At 41.3% G+C, this 19,322-nt stretch overlaps 1 protein-coding gene across 1 annotated transcript; it reads right to left on the bottom strand.

Annotated features, from left to right (window-relative positions):
* Window positions 1–3,866: 3,866 nt before the first annotated feature.
* On the bottom strand, window positions 3,867–16,499 carry NDUFA12 (NADH:ubiquinone oxidoreductase subunit A12). Its single transcript, XM_048300299.1, has 4 exons — window positions 16,370–16,499; window positions 12,979–13,061; window positions 11,913–12,000; window positions 3,867–4,138 (listed from the first exon to the last, which is right to left on the bottom strand). Exons 1-4 carry the CDS (start codon window positions 16,456–16,458, stop codon window positions 3,958–3,960), a joined length of 441 nt encoding a protein of 146 aa, XP_048156256.1. The 5' UTR covers window positions 16,459–16,499; the 3' UTR covers window positions 3,867–3,957.
* Between the last annotated feature and the right edge of the window lie 2,823 nt (window positions 16,500–19,322).

Below are 19,322 nucleotides of genomic sequence, written 5' to 3'. Positions count from 1 at the left end.
ACAGGCTTCCGCTTGGTGCAATCCAGCACTTACTGTGGGATTTGCATGAGGAACCTGGAGTGCCATTTAAAGGCTGCCACTTTTGCCCACATTTTGAAGGACCCACTTTTGTACACTCCTTGTAAGCACCATGTGAAAGCAGAGCCTTTAGATTTGCAGCTTTTAGCAAAGCAAGGATCTGTTCCCTCTCTCTCCCCCAGCTGCCATCAGAATAATAGGCCCAACAGAATTAGTAAATCAAAGGTTTCACTCTGAATGCATCACAGCTGTGGAAAATATATACTTTAGCTTTCTGGGCTGATGACTTCCAGCTCTATCCAAAATAATTGCCCCTGTAACTGCCAATCAAGACTGCTTCCCAATACCAACTTCAGCAGGAAACATCCCAAAAAACTGAAGCCTGAGGTTAGATGACATGGAAATGTGAGTTGGTGAATATCTGAATGTTCTCATAGTGCCCTCAAGGAGCCAGGTGGACCCAGTGTGCAGGAGTCAGTAGTACAACACAGGTTGGGCAGGAAATGACAAGGCCTCCTGCCCTCCTCTTTCAGCTTCCTTAAATGCTCTAGGATATCCCTGCCTGTCAAAGATTTCTCCTCCTGCTGTAGCTAGAATGGTTATGAGATGGCCTCCTGAAGCTCCTTTCACCATTGTTCTCCACTCCAATGTGTCCTGGGCAGTTTCAGCTGAGAGGGCAGAGAGGTGCAGCAGCATGGGCAGCAGTGAGGCAGAATGCAGTGCCCATGGAGGAAAGGGTGTCGTGCCAATGTACAGGGCTGAGCTGAGCGTGCTGGGAGCACAGCAAAAGCCTGCAGGCAGCTACAGCAAAGGGCTGATCTGGACCCTGGGGATGTGGAAAGCTACTGGTACAGACACAATTTTAAAATAAAAGTGGGCTTCAGCACTCTGCTCCTTCTGGAAGAGATACCTGTCTTCTTAATGAGCCTGTTCCCATATCAGAAACTTGTTTCTTTTAAAACTTACATTTAGTGAAAGGGGAATATTTCTGTCAGTGCTTTGGTTGCACCTGGTTGAAGACACCATCTGCTGCGACACTTGGCCAGCTTGGCATTTAAAATGTCATTTAGACCAGAAAGCAACTGAACCTGAATACTGAGGCAGATGTCATGAGCAAAGGTGAACTTCCGTAACTGAATGAGATTGCTGATAAAAAGACTGAATTGCAGAAGCTTTTGCAGAAAGCCTTGTGGAGGATCACTGATTCTTCTGCATGTGCTTTATTTCCTGTATGTGCCTTGTGCAATCTACCTTGGAGGAGCAATGCTACAAGAGATATCAGTGAAATTTTGCATTTAAAATCCAGCATTTGTGATTCCTGCTGGTTAAAGAAGGATGAGCAGGTTTCTGTCCTCTCCAGAAATGGGATGCACGATATTTTCTAAACCAAGCTACTGAGTCCTAGAGTTGCTTCAGCCCAGCACGGCAGGAGGACATGCTCATTTTTCTATGTAGCACTGCTGCACACAAAGTTGTTCAAAACTGTTTGCTTCCTCAAAGTTTCTGTTCCAGACGACAGCAAAAGGACAAACAGGCTGAGATCTCTTCTTTCAGCATAGAAGGTGTAGGAAGAGTTACTGCCGATCCCCTAAGTACAGAATCTCATTCCCAAATGTACCTCCTGATGTGTGTTTAGGATGCAACCCAAAAATCCATGGGACAAAGAAGGAAGAGGAATGAAATTGGTAAAAAACACATTAAAGAGAAATAGAGGCTAAAAAAAATAGAGTTAATTGCTCTACCCGTGTTTGAGCCCACAGGGCTTGTATAGATGAGTGTTAGTGATGAAGCTCTCCAGTGGTGCTGGGGCAAGCTTTGTTCTTAAGGTTGAATAATCTATCAAGAAACAAGTCCTTTCCACTTATGCTGCTCAGTATGGCTCAAATTGCTTTTCAGCTGTGCCCAGTGCTTTTGTTGACTTAAAGTAAATGAAACATTATCCTTTTCTAATTAGATAGGTTAGGAGATGTTGGTGCTACTTCCTACTAATTTAAAGACTAGAACTAATTTCAAGAAAATAAAGTTTAAAACCCCACCTTTAAGTAATTAATTAATCCAGAATTTGATTTAATAAGGAAGGAAGCAACTGAGGGTTAAGTGACCCAGTCGGGTGGGCAGGCAAAGGAAATCAGCCAGCATAGAGTAAGTGGTGCAGCCACTGTGGGGGTCATTGGGGAGCAAAGGTTTTTTCTTCTTGACAGGCAATTGCAAGCATGTAATACACCCAACCCCCTTCTCAGTCATCTTTAGCAACGATTCCTGTGAGTCAGTGCACTGGGTGTAGCTGTCAAGGTGCTGGCAGCGGGGTCTGCAGGAGCCTCTGCAGGGAGAGGCCAGGGCTGCCCTGTGCTGGATACAGCTAACACACCACAGGGCATGGCTCAGTCCAGCTGCCAAACAGGGGCACCTCTGAGAAAGAGGATTTGAGATGGGGCAAAAAATACTGCATAGGCAGAGGATGAGGGGGAAAGAAGTGGGCAGCAGCCATGTGAACACCAAGTTGAAAGCAGAAGGAGGGTGAGGAGGTGCTGCAAGTGCCAGAGCTGAGATTCCTGACGGTCCCAGGAGGAATCCACACCAGCAGGCAGGCATTTCCCAGCAGGAACCTCAGCCTGTGGAAAATCCATACTGGGTTTATCGAAAAGGACTGCAGCCCACGAAGAGGACCCAGCCTGAATCAGGGAGCAGGAACAGCAGAGCCCACAACAATTGTTACACACTGACCACCATTCCCCAAGGAGGAGGTAGAGGAGTCAGGAGTGAAGCTGTGAAGTTGAACCTGGGAAGAAGTGGGGAGAGAAGGTGGTGTTTTACAGTTTTTGACTTTGTTTCTCACTATGCAATTTTAATTGGCAATAAATTAAAATCTCTTTTGCTCATGATGGTAACTGGCAAGCACTCTTCCCATCTTTCTCAACCCATGAAGTTTCTCTTTTCTTCCCCAACCAGCTGAGATGCTGGGGTGAATGAGGGGCTGGGGGGGCACAGCCCGCACCAGTTATCCACAGAGTAGGTCATCGGGTACAGAAAGCCTTGTGGAGAGGGCAGCTTTGCTAAAACACATAAGCAGACTGGAATAAAAGTCAACAATTAATTAGCAAGATACAGAAAAAAGCCACAGCCCCAACCAACTCTCTTTCTAAAGTGCACTTGCCAGCTTCACATTTTTGAGACTAGGTTCTGGTACATTTTACCACCTCCTAAAACCTGTGCAATCTCAAACTTCCAAAGACTTTTAAAAATCTTGCCACAAGAGAGCAAACAGCCCATCTCAAACCCTTATGAGAACATCTTGTAATGAACCTCCACAGCAAAAAGAGATTTTTGTGACAGAGGGCCCTCTTCTTATGGCTGAGTTCCCTTATGGGTGAGATGTCATTTGATTAATGTAGCCTTCCAATTTTTATATTCTGTATCATCCCATATTGGAATACAGCAATGCTTTTTGCATACTCATGTATATACTTATGAACACTTTATGAATGAAAACTATAGTCCTGACTGGTCGTACTATTCTAACTTGTCTTATGAAAATTTAAAAGAAAATAGTACACGAAAAGTACATTATTTGCCATGCAGAGACTGCAAAAGGATAATGTTAGAGATGAGAAATCTGTATTTCAAATGTGTATTTGTATTCTGCTGAACGACACAAACATGAGCAGTAACTACCACGGGAATTGTTACGCTAAAAAGAGTTTGAGAGCTGCTTATGTGACGACAGGACACTGACAGTATGAGAAAAGCACAGTATCTTGATGAGATCAAGACTTGTCACGTATTCTGTCCTCTTCCCAACATTTTCTCACTTGTTTCCCTGCCCCCAATTCAATAAACTAAACTACAGCTGCTATAGGAGGCTTTTATTCTGAACAAAACCAGTGAAAATACAGTTTACACTGAAAGCCCAAGCTGAGACAAGTCATGTTGTTGCTGTTGTTACTTGCTGGCTGTTTTAGGTGGGATCCACTCGTGTATCTTCTTGCGAGTAGTAGAGTAAGGCACATACTGCTCAGGAGTGCCACTCACATTGAATTTATGGTTCTCCCAGATAAATTTACGAGCGACTGGTGGATGAGTAGTTGGAGGGTCATCTGTCATTGAGTGCAGCCAGCGATGCCTTAAGAGGAAAAAGACATATTGATATTAAGGAACATTACATGACAAGGCTATCTCCTGACTCACAAGGGTCCTCCTCTGAAGAGACACTAAGTATTTATTCTGAGAAGGGAGAAAAATAATTTTAATCCAGTGTGACTTTCAATGAGACAACAGGATATTGATTTTAATTAGTTTCACAAACCTAACTGATAAACAACAATTCTGCCTCCAAGCAGTTCAAAGCATACCTAAGTTCAAATTCCTGTTCCTTTGTACGTTCAGGTTTTGGGCAGAGTATGTTGTCACTTGTTTGTACAGCCTTCACCAAGCAGCCAGGTCAAGGCAGGCACTACAAATGGCAAAACCACGAGGTATGGTTTTGTTGTCTGGGCTTTTTCTTTGTTAGGTTATGAAGCTTTGTTTTGTTTTTAATTACCAGAAGACTACACTGCACAACAATTTCAATACCATTTTCAAAGCATACATGAGGCTACCATTTGGGATACAGATTAATGACGTAAGTACACCTAAAACAAGCATATAAATATATACTGACTGCACAACACAATGATTAATACCAAGCAGTAACAGGGTAATTATCAAGTGATTACAGTGATTAGCCTCTACCTATGAACTAAATGTCAATCTTTCTCGGTGCAAGCAACATTAATGATCAAGCAAAGCATTTTCTCTAACAATTTACTGAAACACTGCAGCAGAGACCAACTGAATTGATTCCATCCCATTCCTATTTCAGTGCCTGAAGCAACTTTGAAATCTGAATTACATTTTAATCACCTGTCAGTTTACATGTACTTCCTACTGTGTGTAGTTACGACAAAAGTGAGGTTATGACATTTTTTGCAAGCTTATGTGTTTTTTTACTGAGTAGAATTAAGGAGACTTCTGCTAATCAGCTTTTGCAAAGACTTGACCTAAAAATATGAAGTTCTCTTCTCTAGTTCTATTAGAAAACCTAAAAATTGCATTTTCAGCCCTTAGCAACAAATCCAGCACACTTCATTTATACAGCAAAACAAAACCACTACAGAAGTGGTGAGAAATAGACTGATAGGTATATTGTAAACATGAAGAGCTCTAGAGAAGGCTGGTAATCTTTTCCAACTGCTTCTTGACATGTATTTTTAAAAAACAGAGAAAAAAAATCTCAACTTTAGCTATAACTTTAATACAAAAATGTCAATTTTAAAAAAGTGTCAGCCTGAAGTTCTTTTTCTTGAAGTAAAAAACCAAACAAAACCCCCAAACTGAAGCCACACATTGTAGGACTAAGGACTGCCAGGAAACTGGCTTGAATACAGACGGAACCATAAGGTCATTTAAAACTAAGAGGAAAAAACTGTGTTTAGAGGCAAAGAACAGCTTCTTGTGGGAAAAATTATCCACTTTGGAAGTTATACACATATTCAGATGAAGTGACCAATGTAGTGTGAATGTGAAGGCGATCCAGCTCTTCCTCTCTCCAGTCTCCTTTGTAAATCTGGTCTCATTCAAAGTGTACATTTCCCACTGCTTTTATGTTAAAAAAAGGTAAGTGGCAAATGACTTCTGTCTGGAAAAAGGTGGCCCCATAGCACTACTAATCACAATGTGGTCTGATGATAGAGAATCAGGTCTTGCTCAGTTTTAAACCTGGTGTTTTAAACCAGCCTCTGAAATGCCCTGGCCACATCACACAAAGCTCTCACCTTAGGTGAACTCTCTTGCCCGATTCACACCTGTCAGAAGAATTCTGTGCACTACTGTGCTTCACATCACCTCAGGTATCACGTGTCCTATGACAGCCTGCATCAAGGTTGGCAGAAGTGCTGCAAAAAAGCTAACCTGACAGGGGGGGATCCTATGCTCACACCCAACAAGCTCTCCACTGCTAACACAGAAACACAGAGTGTGTGGCATGAGAGAAAGGGCAAAAGAACAGTCCATTCTGCTAGTACTGACTCTAGAACTGCATTTCAAAACGCTTTGGAGTATCACTCCAGAGGAGCCTCAGTTTTTCAAAACTGTTTACTGTAACATATTATGTTGGTTTTGGCCAGGGTAGAGTTAATTTTCTTTATAAAAATAAAAATTAAGGCTCTTACTGCAATGTGCAAGGGACATTAATAAAGTGAATTTAACTCTCTGTGACTGTGCTGCTTTGGGCTGGGATTGAGTTAATTTTCCTCAGTATGGGGCTGTGTTTTGGATTTGTACTGAACACAGGGTTGATAACACAGAGATGCTTTTGTTATTGCTGAGCAGGGTTTACACACAGCCAAGGCCTTTTCTGATTTTTGTACTGCCATGCTGTCAAGGAGACTAAGGGTGTACGAGAAGCTGGGAGGAGACACAGCCAGGACAGGTGACCCCAAGTGACCAAAGGAATATTCTATACCACATGGCATCATGCTCAGTATATCATGTAGGGGGAAGGAGGAGGAAGAAGGGGATGTTTGGAGTGGTGGTAATTGTCTTCCCAAGTCACCGTTACATGTGATGGGGCCCTGCTCCCCTGGAGATGGCTGAACACCTGCCTGCCTATGGGAAGCTGTGACTGAATTCTTGTTTTGCTTTGCCTGTGTGCAGCTTCTGTTTTCACTATTAAACTGTCCTTAACTCATGAGTTTTCCAGCTTTTACCCTTTTCTCCCCAGTCCCACTGGAGGGGGAGTGAACAAGTGGCTGCCTGGGGCTTGGTGCCTGGTTGGGGTTAAACCATGACACAGGCAACTTAGAACACACATTCACCTAGTGATGCTTCTGGTAACAGTGGATAAGAATCCTGCACACAAATCCCTATTTACACACCTGTGATCACGCCTCACCATCCTCATGCTCCCCAAAAGTCACACACACCACCAGGACAAACAAAAAACTGTCAGACAGAAATCCAGTTACCAAGGCCCTGAAAGACAGGCTGGAGCAAGCACAGCACTAGAACTGTATTAATGCTCAGCTAAAATCAACTATATTCCAAGCCTGCTTGATGTCTGGCACCTCTGTCATTACAAGTGTACTTGTCATACATTCATTCCTTGAAACAGCAGAAAAGTTTCACAGTATCATTTAAGAGTAGCTTTACCTGTCATTTAAACTATTGTTTTGCAGCTTTTTAAGACTAAATTCATAAAACCTTTTAAAATACAGCATTTTTGAGAAATAAACATCTTTGGGTTTAAGGTTTTCTGGATTTCTGTAACATCAACATGAAACCAGGCTCAAATTTAAACAGATCAGCAAAACCAATCCTTGAATCACATTTTCTCACTGGAAAGTAGAAATAAAATTGCTCACTGACAAGACATGTCAGTACAGTCACAGGTATTGAAATACATGAAGAGATTTCAAAAGTTTGTTTAGAAATCAATCCACTATGAATTATATTTAGGAGTTTCAGGGCTTAACCTGGTCACAAAACATTCCCCTTAGAAGCACAACATGTGACTTACAAAAGCATTTTGGTTTGCAGAGTCTGTTCTCTCAAACAAAAGCTCCCACTTTCCACTTAAAATCTTGATAACTTTATTTTGGGAAGACTTTCCCCTTGACACCTGCCTCAAAGAATCCTTTGAAGCTCTGATATCTCAGACTCTACCCCCAGATGCTCAAGAAAAGCTTTTCATGCACTAGATTGAACAGCATGAATAAAGAGATGTGACATCCTGCAGATGGCCAGATTTCTATACAAACTCGGCCTGTAAATCCATGTGTGGAAAAACAGGATTCAAAAGCAATTAATGACTGAAAACCTACAAGAAGCAGATAACTTGCACAGAGCACACAAATATCAGGAGGATGCAAGCAGCTCTGAAGAGGCTGAGGCAGCTTGCTGAATCAGAGAGCAGTCACTAGAAAGCAGACTGAGCCCAGCAAAGCCTTTGCACTTTTTCTTGAGTAAATGGATAAAAGACACCTCAAAGTATCTTCAAAAGCTCTCAAGACTATGAAGAATTTTTTCCCAAGTTTTAACAAATATTTAAAAGCAAACTGAAGCTACAAGGGACCGGAGCCAATTCTATGATGTACAAGCTGTCAAACAAGAACTGATGCTACACAAACTCAGCAGCCACTACCATATGTGCATCTGCAAGGTTCAGGCACAGCCTGCGTCAGCTCAGGATGTTTGCCAACGTGTTAACATCCACTTTTTGCCACAAGTTAACCATGCAGTGAGACAAGAGAAATGAAGATGTGGGTTCAGGTCATAAGGCAGAGAAGGAAAAAGGGACACCAAGTGTGTTTATTTGTTTACACATGGGAGATAACGAATTTCTCATGCAAGCTACTACACCACAGCAATGAGATAGCATTCAATTTAGCTGAAAACACCAAACTAGCACTTAAGCAAGTTATAAAACTCCACAAATTTATTGTGAAGCTACTAAAAGGATGGAAATTTTCCCACTCTCCTTCCTTTTCTATTCAATCTTTTTGTTTTGTTTTCCTTGAAGGCAGACTTGAAAAGCAGCATTTTTACAGGAGAATTGCAAGTTTCCTTACATTTTCTAGTGTGTTGGCACTTTAAGTCTGAGGTGCTACATTCCTCCCTGTCAGATCAACTAAAGAGGATGCAGACTATTAAACTGACGGTAAATTTGCAATACTTCACTGTCTGAAATAAACACTCCTGGAGCTCCTTCCAAAGATGGCAGATTTGCACCAGAAGGAAATAAACCTCAAAGTACAGGATAGACACTACAAATACACAGGACAGTGCTGGCAAAATGAAGCGTCCCTACAAAAGGAAAAAACTATTCTCAAACTACAGTTCTTCTTTCCCCACAGGATGACACTGAAAGAGCAATTTATTTTTAACTAGTGTGTACACTTACACGAGCTGTCAATTTGTTTTTTTAAAGTATTTGGCCAAAATGCAAACCGAAGTACATTGAACCAGAAATACACAAAACAAATAGCTTAAACACACAGGCCAAGGATTAGAGTGATGCTGCAATGGAGACATCAATGAAAGCACTAAACAGAGTCCACACAGGCATTGCTATAAACGGATTTAACTTCTATTGTTTGTATGTTCACAGAGCACACCCGATCAGTGTGTTCAAAAATGGAAGCACTGAGTTCCTGCAAACAGCGTACTCTGACTAGTAAGAGACAAAACAAGTATTTGGTTTCTCTCACTGTCTAAAAGTGAAAAAGATGACTTTGTGTAGGGAAAAAATTGTGCCAAATATCTTGTAAAGCATTAAAAGAAGATTAATATTCTTCATTCCCAAAGCAAGTATGGAAGAAATTTTTAAAAATCTAATTAACTCGTCTCCAACAAAGTAGATACCAACATCTGGATTTTGGAGACAAAAAAAGAAAACCCAGAGTGAAAAAGAAGTTAAATAACAACTAAATCAGTATAAACTACAAGCCTACATATTCTGGTGTGGAAACATTTTTAAAAAGCAACAGTCTCGATTCCCTGAAGAGTAGACATATGTCAAAACAACACTTTGATTTCTTTCATACTGTACAATTTCAGTACATCCTTTGTCAAAAGACATTACAGCAATTATTTCAGAATACTGAAAATACTCAGTAGCTCCTAAAACAGTATCACAATACGTTATTACATATAAGATGTTTTTTCTTTCTGTTTTTTCTTTTTCTCTAGTATCTGAGAGAAGGTAAAGGGCAGCATTTTTTTCCCCAGTTGTTTTCAGAACTTTTCAACATACCAAAATGCTTTTTCCCAGTTCATCATGCATGAGCTTCACTTAATTGTACTTGAACAAGCATTCATATTCCACAATCCTGAAGGCACACTGCAAGGAGAGGATACAACAACATACCCACAAAATTTCACTGAGCTGAGCTAAATTAACTGAATCCCAGAGTAAAAAATCAGTGTTTAGAAAAAGCATTCAGATCATGCTCACCTCTAACAGCGGTACTTTAAATACTTCCCAGTTGACCCAAGGATGACAAACATGTATCATACTGTTATACTGTGCATTAATTACTCTCTTTGTTAATATAAGTAATTTCACACAGTTTAATTTATTTCCAACAAATTTCTGGGTCCAAAATAACCACTCATTACCTGTGCAGTTGCACAACTCTAGTGTTACACTGACAGTGGCTTGTACAATATATTGCCAGTTTCAATTCAGAAGTCTATACCATGTTAAAAATGTAAGGCACTATAGCACCACATAAAATTTTTTAAAAAGTCTTAAAAGACAGCATTTATTCCCAGTCAAAATACTTGTATTTTTAGAGATGTCTCTAAGCTGTATGGAAATACACAGCAGTGATGTAAATGTGTCACAAAGCTAGGATTCCTATATAAGAATGAACATATGTTACCATGGGACATACACATTCATCAGCAAGAAACACCACCCCCACTTTATTTTCCCCCACCCCCCAAAAAATCCAAATCCACAAGCCTGAATGGTACTGCACAACTAAGTTTCCTGACAAAAATACCTTCGAACACAAGACTGTTTACCATTTTGTGCCTCATTACACTCACCAGTCTTGAAAATAATGAAATCTTTACTGCTTCTTTTAAAGGAATTTTTCCCACATTGATAGGAAGTTTTTCTACCTCATTAATTTCTGTGAACTAAACAAGCTACTTAACTCTTGAAACTTCACTTTGATTCTCAGGAAGAAACCCTTTACTGAGGTTTGTAAATGGCAACAAACATCACATAAACCCAAGCAAAGGAAAAAACAAAACGAAACAAAACCTATGCCTCAAAATAAAGAAAATCTTAAAAGCCAGCACAGTCTAATACTGGATAACAACCAGAACCAAACAACAGTTATGCAGAGAGCAAGGCATGAACATCCTGGTGTTGGAGATTCTAATGTCACTTCCAAAAACAACGCCATTCAGTTCTTACCAAATAAGACAGGAAAAAGCATTAACCACATTAAACATACTATAAGGCTGGGAGAGCTTGAAATAAAATTGACTGCCTAGAGAGTCGACCCACGCATTCTTCAAATGTTCCTGTGAGAGCCACAGTTTAGGAGATTTTATAATCGGTCCCAGCCTTGGCACAGAGCATTTGTCACAGGAGTAATAAATGTCAGTGTTTGCTCAGTCTTCTCAAACACTTCTCTCTTCGTATCACCCTTTGCTGCTTTGGGGCTGAAGTGCTATTCCTGTCCCTGAAGAATTGCACAGAGATTGTTTTTACTAGGATACACTGTTACTTTATGTGGTCTGAGTTTTCTAGGAAAACAAAAAAAAGATCAACAGCTGCGTGGCCAGAGACCTTCTGGAACTCAAGGCTGTACGGAATTATTACTGAAGTGCACGAACAGAAAATAAAACCTCAATAAAAATTATAGTCAAGGAGCAGTCAACATATGGAGCATCCTGGCACTTTAATGTTTACAACCACATCAATGTATATAAACTGAAACAATTATGCTGTTAGTGGCTGTGGGTTAAGGAATGCTGTTCCACCATTGCCATATGTTTCTTAGTTTCTTGCTTATGATGAAAATAACAAATTTTTTACTTCTGGTGCCCAAGGCTTTGCCAAGCCATTAAAAGGGAATCACAAGTAATAAAGAAAATTAGAAGACCATCTTGACCTGCTCAATCTGGCTGGCAAAATGCTTTTCTCAATCCAAAAAGCAATGAGTGCCTCTGCCAGGACAGTGAGCAACAAACATGAATGCAGTTCAACATTAGAAGTGACCAGTCTGACAAGACAGCTACATCCATGAAATTATTTTTTTTAATATTCTGCTTTGTAAGATAAGAAAATATAAAGCAACTACAATGAGAATCTGTCCACATTATTAAGCTAAATCATTTACCATTCAGGGGGCACCATGCTTCCATCAACTTCCCAAAAGGTATTTTTGCCATTCATTTCATCAGTATATACAACCCATCTGTGTCGACCTTAAGTAAACAAACAGAAATATCACATTAGTTCAAAAAAGTAAATTATTTTCACATAAAGGAGAGAATTCAGGAAAACCAATGGAAAACGTTTTGAGTGATAGTATCTACCACAATGGGCACTTATTTTAAAGCCAGCACAGCTTTTTTTTCCCCAAGTTGTCTGTATTTCCACTGTTACTGTAGTTTTGGATGACTGAATCTAATACTCTCACAAAGAAGCAAATACTGGCTATTGTATAAGTAATGGGAAATAGGGACTTACGCATTTTTTAGGCAGAGAAACAGGTTTGGGGATTTTTTTTCTCTGTTATGAGGAGTCTTTTCCCAAAGGACATTGCCACTTATAACCTAAGAGTAAACTAAATTTCAGCTATACAAAACTACCAAGCAATGGTAACCAGCAAGTGCTTTCCCTGGTTACCCTACAGTCAGCAGTCAGCTTGGCCTGACCAGCATGTCAATTGCTTATGTGTCACCTGTGTTGCTTTAGGTGCTGCCTTTTTAAGCACTCTACAAACTTGATTTAAAATCCCATTACTTAAGGTAATAGGAAGTTTAAGCTAACCTGTGCTCTTTGCCCTGAAGTGATCATGTAAGTGAGTAGAGCTGTGAGGCAGTTATAAAAGTAGTTCTCCTTCTCTGCCCACCTGTTAAACTACCAGCCTTTAGGTCAAGGACCAAATTCAACTCTAAATCACATGATCATATAGCTTTACCTACATGGAAACCATCTAACTGGCTTTTATTTATCCCATATTTATTGTTTCAGATTGACTGTGTTTGCAAATGAATTGAGGGATGCTACAGAGAAACAGAAGCTGTCAAAGCATTTCTGTGAGTTCCTTGTTTAAGACTCACACAAGTCAAGTGCAGGGAAGTCAGGCAGGCAACAAGTTGTATTTCACTAGCAGAAAGCACACAAGCTATGTGAAAGCTGCACAGTTGGCTGGGAGGTGTTCACATTAGCACACATACCAAAGAAGTTTCTTTTGTCTTCATAGTATTTGTTTCCATATTTGTCAGTTCCTATCAGATTACCAGTCTTCAAATCATTGACCCTGTGAATTATCAAAACAACAATTTAAATTGGCATCCTCTCAGAATGAAATTGTGGCAGAGGTTTCTTAGGGGCTAGTAAAAACCTGTACACATGTATGCAAAGATATTTTTTTAAAAAACTATTCAAGCTTAAGGATTGTAAAACAATCACCATCACCAATTCCTGCAACTAATGTGCACCCCACTGGCAGGATGATAAAACCCATACAAAAATGCTTTCAGGAACTCTTACTTATTTAAAAGCTCATTATAGTGGAAGATAAAGCAACTCTACAATTTAACACCCATAAAACCTTAAATACTGCGGGAGTCCCAGAGTCACATGTTAATCCACTTAGTAGAAAATGTTACCATCCTTCTCAACTGTTACTAGCACTATTTCAGCCTGAATTGCTATTGGAAGTGGTCAGCACTGAAGCAGCACAAGAGACTTCCCATGGCTGTGTGGGCAGTAACCTCCAAGACAGGAATAGCAATATTTTAGGCCATTGCAGCTGCTTGCCAAGGAAATACATGCTAAACCCTACACTATAATTGTTACTTTCTTGCTTTTGCGTAAGTGTGAAAGATGCAAGCATTCACCCTGCAACTCCGTGAGACTTACATTGACCCAGATAAGGTATATACGAGTTTTAACTCTTTATAAAGAACATATTTTAACATTACTGTAGAGATCAATAATTAAACTGAGCCTATGATTTACATGCTAATGATAAAACCTTAAAATGAACTGAAGTGCTCTTCTCCCTCTATATCTACAACTTTGTTTTTCTTTTTACTGACATTCATCCCAGGCAGAATTAGATAAAGAAAAGTTTCCTCTCAAAGGTTTTAGTTGTTTGTGGTATTATGCACATTCTCAACTGAATCCCAAGTGAGAAGGAATGTGGTCAGATGAAGATTTTTTTGTTGTTTTTTCTCCCAGGGTGTGTGAAAGTGACAATCATTCCAGCAGGTACTTGTTTTAAACCTCTGTGGTGGCAGGCAGAGAGATTCTCTGACACATCTCTCCTCTATCAAAGAAACACTTAAAGATCTCTGGCTCAGCTTTACAAGCCCAAACTCCCAGCTTCAGAAAAAAAAGAGCCATTCCACTGCTGCTCTCCCTTCCTTTTTCCCTTCCCTTTCTTTAAAGTGTTCTTACGCCTTTGTCCTGACTTCACGCTCTGAATACTGATATCAGACACTGAGAGGTATTTATGGCTTCCAGAAAATATTTTCCAGCCAATTTCACTGAGTTTTAAGTAAAGAGAATGTTTCCAGCCACAAAGGCTCTTAATAATTTGACTTCATAACATATAAATCTGCTGCAGCTGCCTCAGTGAAAAACACATAGAGAAAAGCAGGGCAATTCAGAGAAACAGTCTCCTGACTTGGGTAAATAATTTTTTTCCAGTTACCAGTGATTACTTCTTAAAATCAACTGTTGCAAGAAAGAACACCTTGATTACTCTTCATTTAAGTACTAAGCCTATTCCTTTAGCTGGGATGGATGATTTAATGGCTTGAAAGGTGAGCAGGAGGCAGCAATTGTGTTTGTGGTTGGTGTGGTTACGAGGATCAGGTGTGATTCCCCACCTAACACACCTAACTTCAGTCTTCTGAAGGAAAAGAAGGACAGCACTGTCTCCAGTCTTGCCTGCCTTCTTTTTCTGTGTGGTGGAAAGGTGTCAACACAGTCTGCGATCTTAGACTCACAAACGATCTCTGAGGAGACATTCATTAAGCTGTGCTTAGGAAGAGGCACTCTGATGAAACCTAATACTCAAGCTCTTCCACATGTTCATTTCCCCAGCTCCATTTCTTCTTGAGAACTGTCAGAGTAATAACTACAGCCTGAGAAGGAAAACAAAGAGGAGAAAACAACCTGGAGGCAGGGGGAAGGCGTGTGACAGAAAATAGTAATTATAATAGCAGTAAAGCACTAGCCAGGGAAACCATGTATTGTCTTACTGCTCAACAGGTACTAAAGCCACTATATTAAAATACTGGTGAGGCCTGATCACAAACTGTGTAAAATGTTACGTTTAACTTTTCAGAACAGATCAATTTAAGCCACAAGAAATAACGGGAAAAGGGCTATGATGATTGGGGGGGGATCTGGGAGGAAGCTTTCAAGAAGGCTCAGAAAGCTTGGCTTGTTTGTTCTAACATAAGAAAGCCATTAATATATGGCAGAGAATTTTGTCTTTGCAAATCACCCCTATCCCATATTCCTGACTTCTCAATATTGATTAAAAAAATAGCTTTGTAGCATGTGGTCAGGCCTACAACATTCACTGTATATGTCCTAATACTTTTGCCAGGATCAACTATAAATACAACACGGGTTACTGACACTGCTGAATTTGGATCACATACCATTTAGACTTCCACCCTACATTTCATCAAGGATTTGAATGCAAAAAGAGTGCCCTAGTAAACCTGCAGCTCCTATTTGGGAGCACCTTCAAACTTGCTATATCACAGTGCAAAATACAAGAAAGATGAGATGTGAGTGAGAGGAAAAAAAAAAACAGGAGAAAGTTTAATGTGGGTAAGTGCAAGGTTCTGTAGTTGGGGAAGAAAGTACTCAGACATGAATGGAAACAAAGGCTGCAACTAATTTTGCACAAAATGCCACTGAGGCTGGAGGGCATCCAAAGCTGAGCATAGGTCAGCAGTGACAATCCATTGCCAAAGAGCAGAGGTGACCTGCAGTTTGAAGTGAATTAGAAGAAATAGAGCCAGTAAGGCAAATGAAGTAATTCTCTTGCTTTACACCACGGGATTTCAGCAGATGCACGGCTCCCAGATTTGTGCACTTTAAGAAAACCACTGCCAACCTGAGGTGACCCAGAGCAAAGAGGACGATGGCGTACGCGTAAGCATCGAGTGCAGCTACAGCAGAGACACGGCTGTGGCAACAGACCACAGACCGCGGCTGAACACCAGGAACACCTGTCCGGGCAACACCGACAGCTCAGCATCCAGGAACCCTCCAAGGTGCCTCAAGAAGAGAAAACAGCCGCGGGCCCTGCGTGGAGACCGCTCTGAGCACAGCACCCAGTACCGACCGGGACGCGCCGCCTCAGCGGAACGCACGGCGGGCGGGGCGGAGCGGGCTCTTCCCGAGGCCTGTCCGGCCGCGCGCACCGCCCGCCTCAGGCAGCGCCCCCTCAGCCCCGGCAGCGCCCCCGCAGCCCCAGCCCCGCCGGCGCCGCTTCGCGCGGGGCAGCGCGCCCGCCCCCGCCCGGCTGCCCCCGCCAAGGTGACCCCGCGGGGCGGCGGTCGCGCAGCGGGGAGGCCCCGCCGCCCGCCGCATTACCTGAGCAGCTGCAGGATGGCGCCGCGGGCGCCGCCGTGGCCGCCGATGTGCTTCAGCGCCCGCTTCAGCACCTGCACGTACTCCGCCATCTTGGGGCGGGCCGCGCCTCGGGCCGCCCCGCCGCCCTTGGTGACAGCGACCGCCCGGAAACGGAACCAGCGGGGAGATCCGCCTTGGGTATTTCTTAGGTCGCTCAAGGGTATTTTCTGATGAATACATTGCGATTCGGCTCCCAGTCCGCACAGCCTGGATTCATAGAACACTTGCCTAATGCTTCCACGTGAAGGTCAGCAAGATACAAAGAACTTCAGGACAGGGAGAAAAGCCTCTTTATAATAGAAATGTTTCCTGACAATCCCTTATTTCACACAGGTCACAAGATCTGTGGTGAGAAAAGAGTTACCAAGACTGGCAGTAAGGAGCCCAGGACTGCCCGGATCAAGAATCAGGGGCAGCGCAGGTGACATCTCACCCCATGCAGACTGCGGGTGATGGTCAGAGAAGAGCTTAACAGTCTTGTCTCTCCTGGCTTTTCCCAACTTCAGCAGGCCATCAAGTAATGTGTATCTGTTGTCTCATCCATGTGTCCACTCCACCTCTCCATCTTGTCCCAATGCCTTCTGATTCTGCATCAGCAGGAGGAAAGACCTTTGATTGCCCTGCTGTGGATAGTGGCAGGACTTTACTACTGTTGCTGCAGGGCCGAGCAGGCAAGGTGCAGGACTATTTCCGTGACCTTCACAAGGCTACTGCTACACAGGCCAGGCAAAAAATAGATCCACAGTACTTTGTCAGAGCAGGCAGGGCTTGGAAAAGCCCCTGGTAAACACATCATCGGTGCTGGAACCAGTGCTGGCTGATGAGCCGAGACCAGCTGTCAAACATGTAAAGGCCAAGCTGTTGGACACCGTCACTATCAGAATGGGGGATTTGGGAAGGAACAAAGTAGGAGTTGGAGTGAAAAATTAAGTAGGTAAACTTGAAAGGAAAATGAGACTGAGAAAAACCTGTGTCAGCCAAGTTCACAGTGTGGAAATATACCCATTTCAATGTAAAGTCTAATGGTCTGAATTTCCACTCAAAATTTTTTAGTTTTAACACAAGTGGTTTTGTTTTCAAACACAAAACACAGGCCCTGCTGGTTCTGTGCTCTGTGCTCGAACCACAGCATCTCTTTTGCGACAAGTCTTAGGCTTCAGTATTCTTGTGGCAGGTTATTTGCATTTTCAGTCAAAAGTCTTAGAAAATCCATTAAATACATTAAAATATGGTCAGATAAGTGTACATTAGCAGGCATAAGAACAGGGAGGAACATTTACAGTCAGAATTCACTCATTGTCTCTAACTTCATACACAGAAACTGTTATTTTGATATAAACTACTGATGATGGAGTGTAAAATATGAAAGAAGTGTAGTTTAAATTAGGAAGCCAACTTTGGAAGCATTGTACAGGTTCAATGCCCATACCAGTTTCTAAGCCTATTAATGTAACTGGGATAATTTTCATTGACTGCAAATATAATTCCATGAGCATTTTCTCTGCTGGCACTGAAATAACACAGTTGTTTGTTGTGGGTTTTTCTCCCCAAGGGTTAAAATTATCTGGATCACTTCACTGATCCATGTGGTACCATGGTTCTTCGACTGAGAGCACTGTGGAGGATAGGGCATTGTGACACAAAGCTGGAAGAAGGGATCAACTTAATGTGACTTTGATGCTACAGAAGATTTTGTGGGGAATACTTTCTTCATAGCAGGAACATTTTACAGCATCTTCTTCGAGTTGCATTTTAAATTTTTTTGTACTATTTTCTCCATTACTTTAGTCAAGTGAGATCTCCACTGAGAAATTAATTACCTCAGAACTGCTATAGTCCCAGCACATCTACTTAAACTGCTTCTATTAATGTGTCACTGTGCATGAAAAAGAGAATCTGACTACTGTGTTAAAAAATTCTCCCTGGACTTGGTGCAAATGTCACGGCTGAATACAGTGGAATGCAAATGCACGTATGTCTTCCTAAGGATTTACTGGGGCATCTTTGGGAGGCAGCATTGAAATGCTGTCTTGTCACTCAAGTAACTTGTCAAACTCATGCAGCCATAAGGAATATTTAATTCCCAGTTTATTTAAATTTAAGACTCTGGTTAGATGTTGCTTTTTTTACATCGAAATTAGCACACTGAACCTCACTTCTTCAAAAACTCTTGCTAAACACATTTAATGCTGCCTTGTTTTTCTCCTCTAGTTCAAGTAAATGTCACGGAACTGCTGCCAGAACTCTTTTTCAGGCCTAAAAAACTCCCCTCTCAAATCTGAACACAAGTTACTCGCTTCTTTCCTAATACAGAGCATAATAAACAATGTATTTTTCGAAAATAAACAAATCCATTTTCTGAGTGTCTCAAAGGATAACACGTAACTTCCCTTCATTTTGTTAGCACACAACCATCTCACTGAATCCTAGTTTAGTTTTTCATTTAAAGAACTTTATTCAGTGGTACAATTGATCTTGAAAAACTTAAGTCCATATATTCTCAGAAAGTGCAAAAGTCAACTGATCTACAGAACAATTTAATGTTTACATTTTACCTTAGAAGAACTCTTTTTATTACGTTTGCCTATTCCACTGCCATTCCCTCTGTTCTTAGTATGGAAAGTCATGTAAATTTACTCTGCAGTGGTTCTCAACTGTGGGACATACGTTTACAACAATAAATGGAAATCCTTTTCTTAATTAAACTAAGAGAAAAATCCAACAGAAGACTAACAAATAAGAGCATACTATGCAGATTTTGAAAATGGTATCACTTCCTGCCCCATCCTTCTAGAACTGCAAAATTCCAGAAGCAAAGTCCAACCCACAACACGAATCTCCACAATTCAGTGTCCAATAATACTCTAACCCAGTCTCTAACCATAGTTTCTCTCACTTTAGTCTGAACAGTGCA

This window comes from Corvus hawaiiensis, chromosome 4 (genome assembly GCF_020740725.1).
Source record: "Corvus hawaiiensis isolate bCorHaw1 chromosome 4, bCorHaw1.pri.cur, whole genome shotgun sequence".
Classification (NCBI taxonomy): Eukaryota; Metazoa; Chordata; class Aves; order Passeriformes; family Corvidae; genus Corvus; species Corvus hawaiiensis.
This window is presented reverse-complemented; position numbering and strand designations above follow the sequence as displayed.

Excerpts from the sequence above, each read along its gene's own strand:
- NDUFA12 (XM_048300299.1), bottom strand. The coding sequence starts at position 16,458 with ATGGCGGAGTACGTGCAGGTGCTGAAGCGGGCGCTGAAGCACATCGGC. Across the intron at positions 13,062-16,369 it reads GCCATCCTGCAGCTGCTCAG|GGTCAATGATTTGAAGACTG; the intron begins GTAATGCGGCGG and ends GATAATTCACAG. Across the intron at positions 12,001-12,978 it reads AGACAAAAGAAACTTCTTTG|GTCGACACAGATGGGTTGTA; the intron begins GTATGTGTGCTA and ends TGTTTACTTAAG.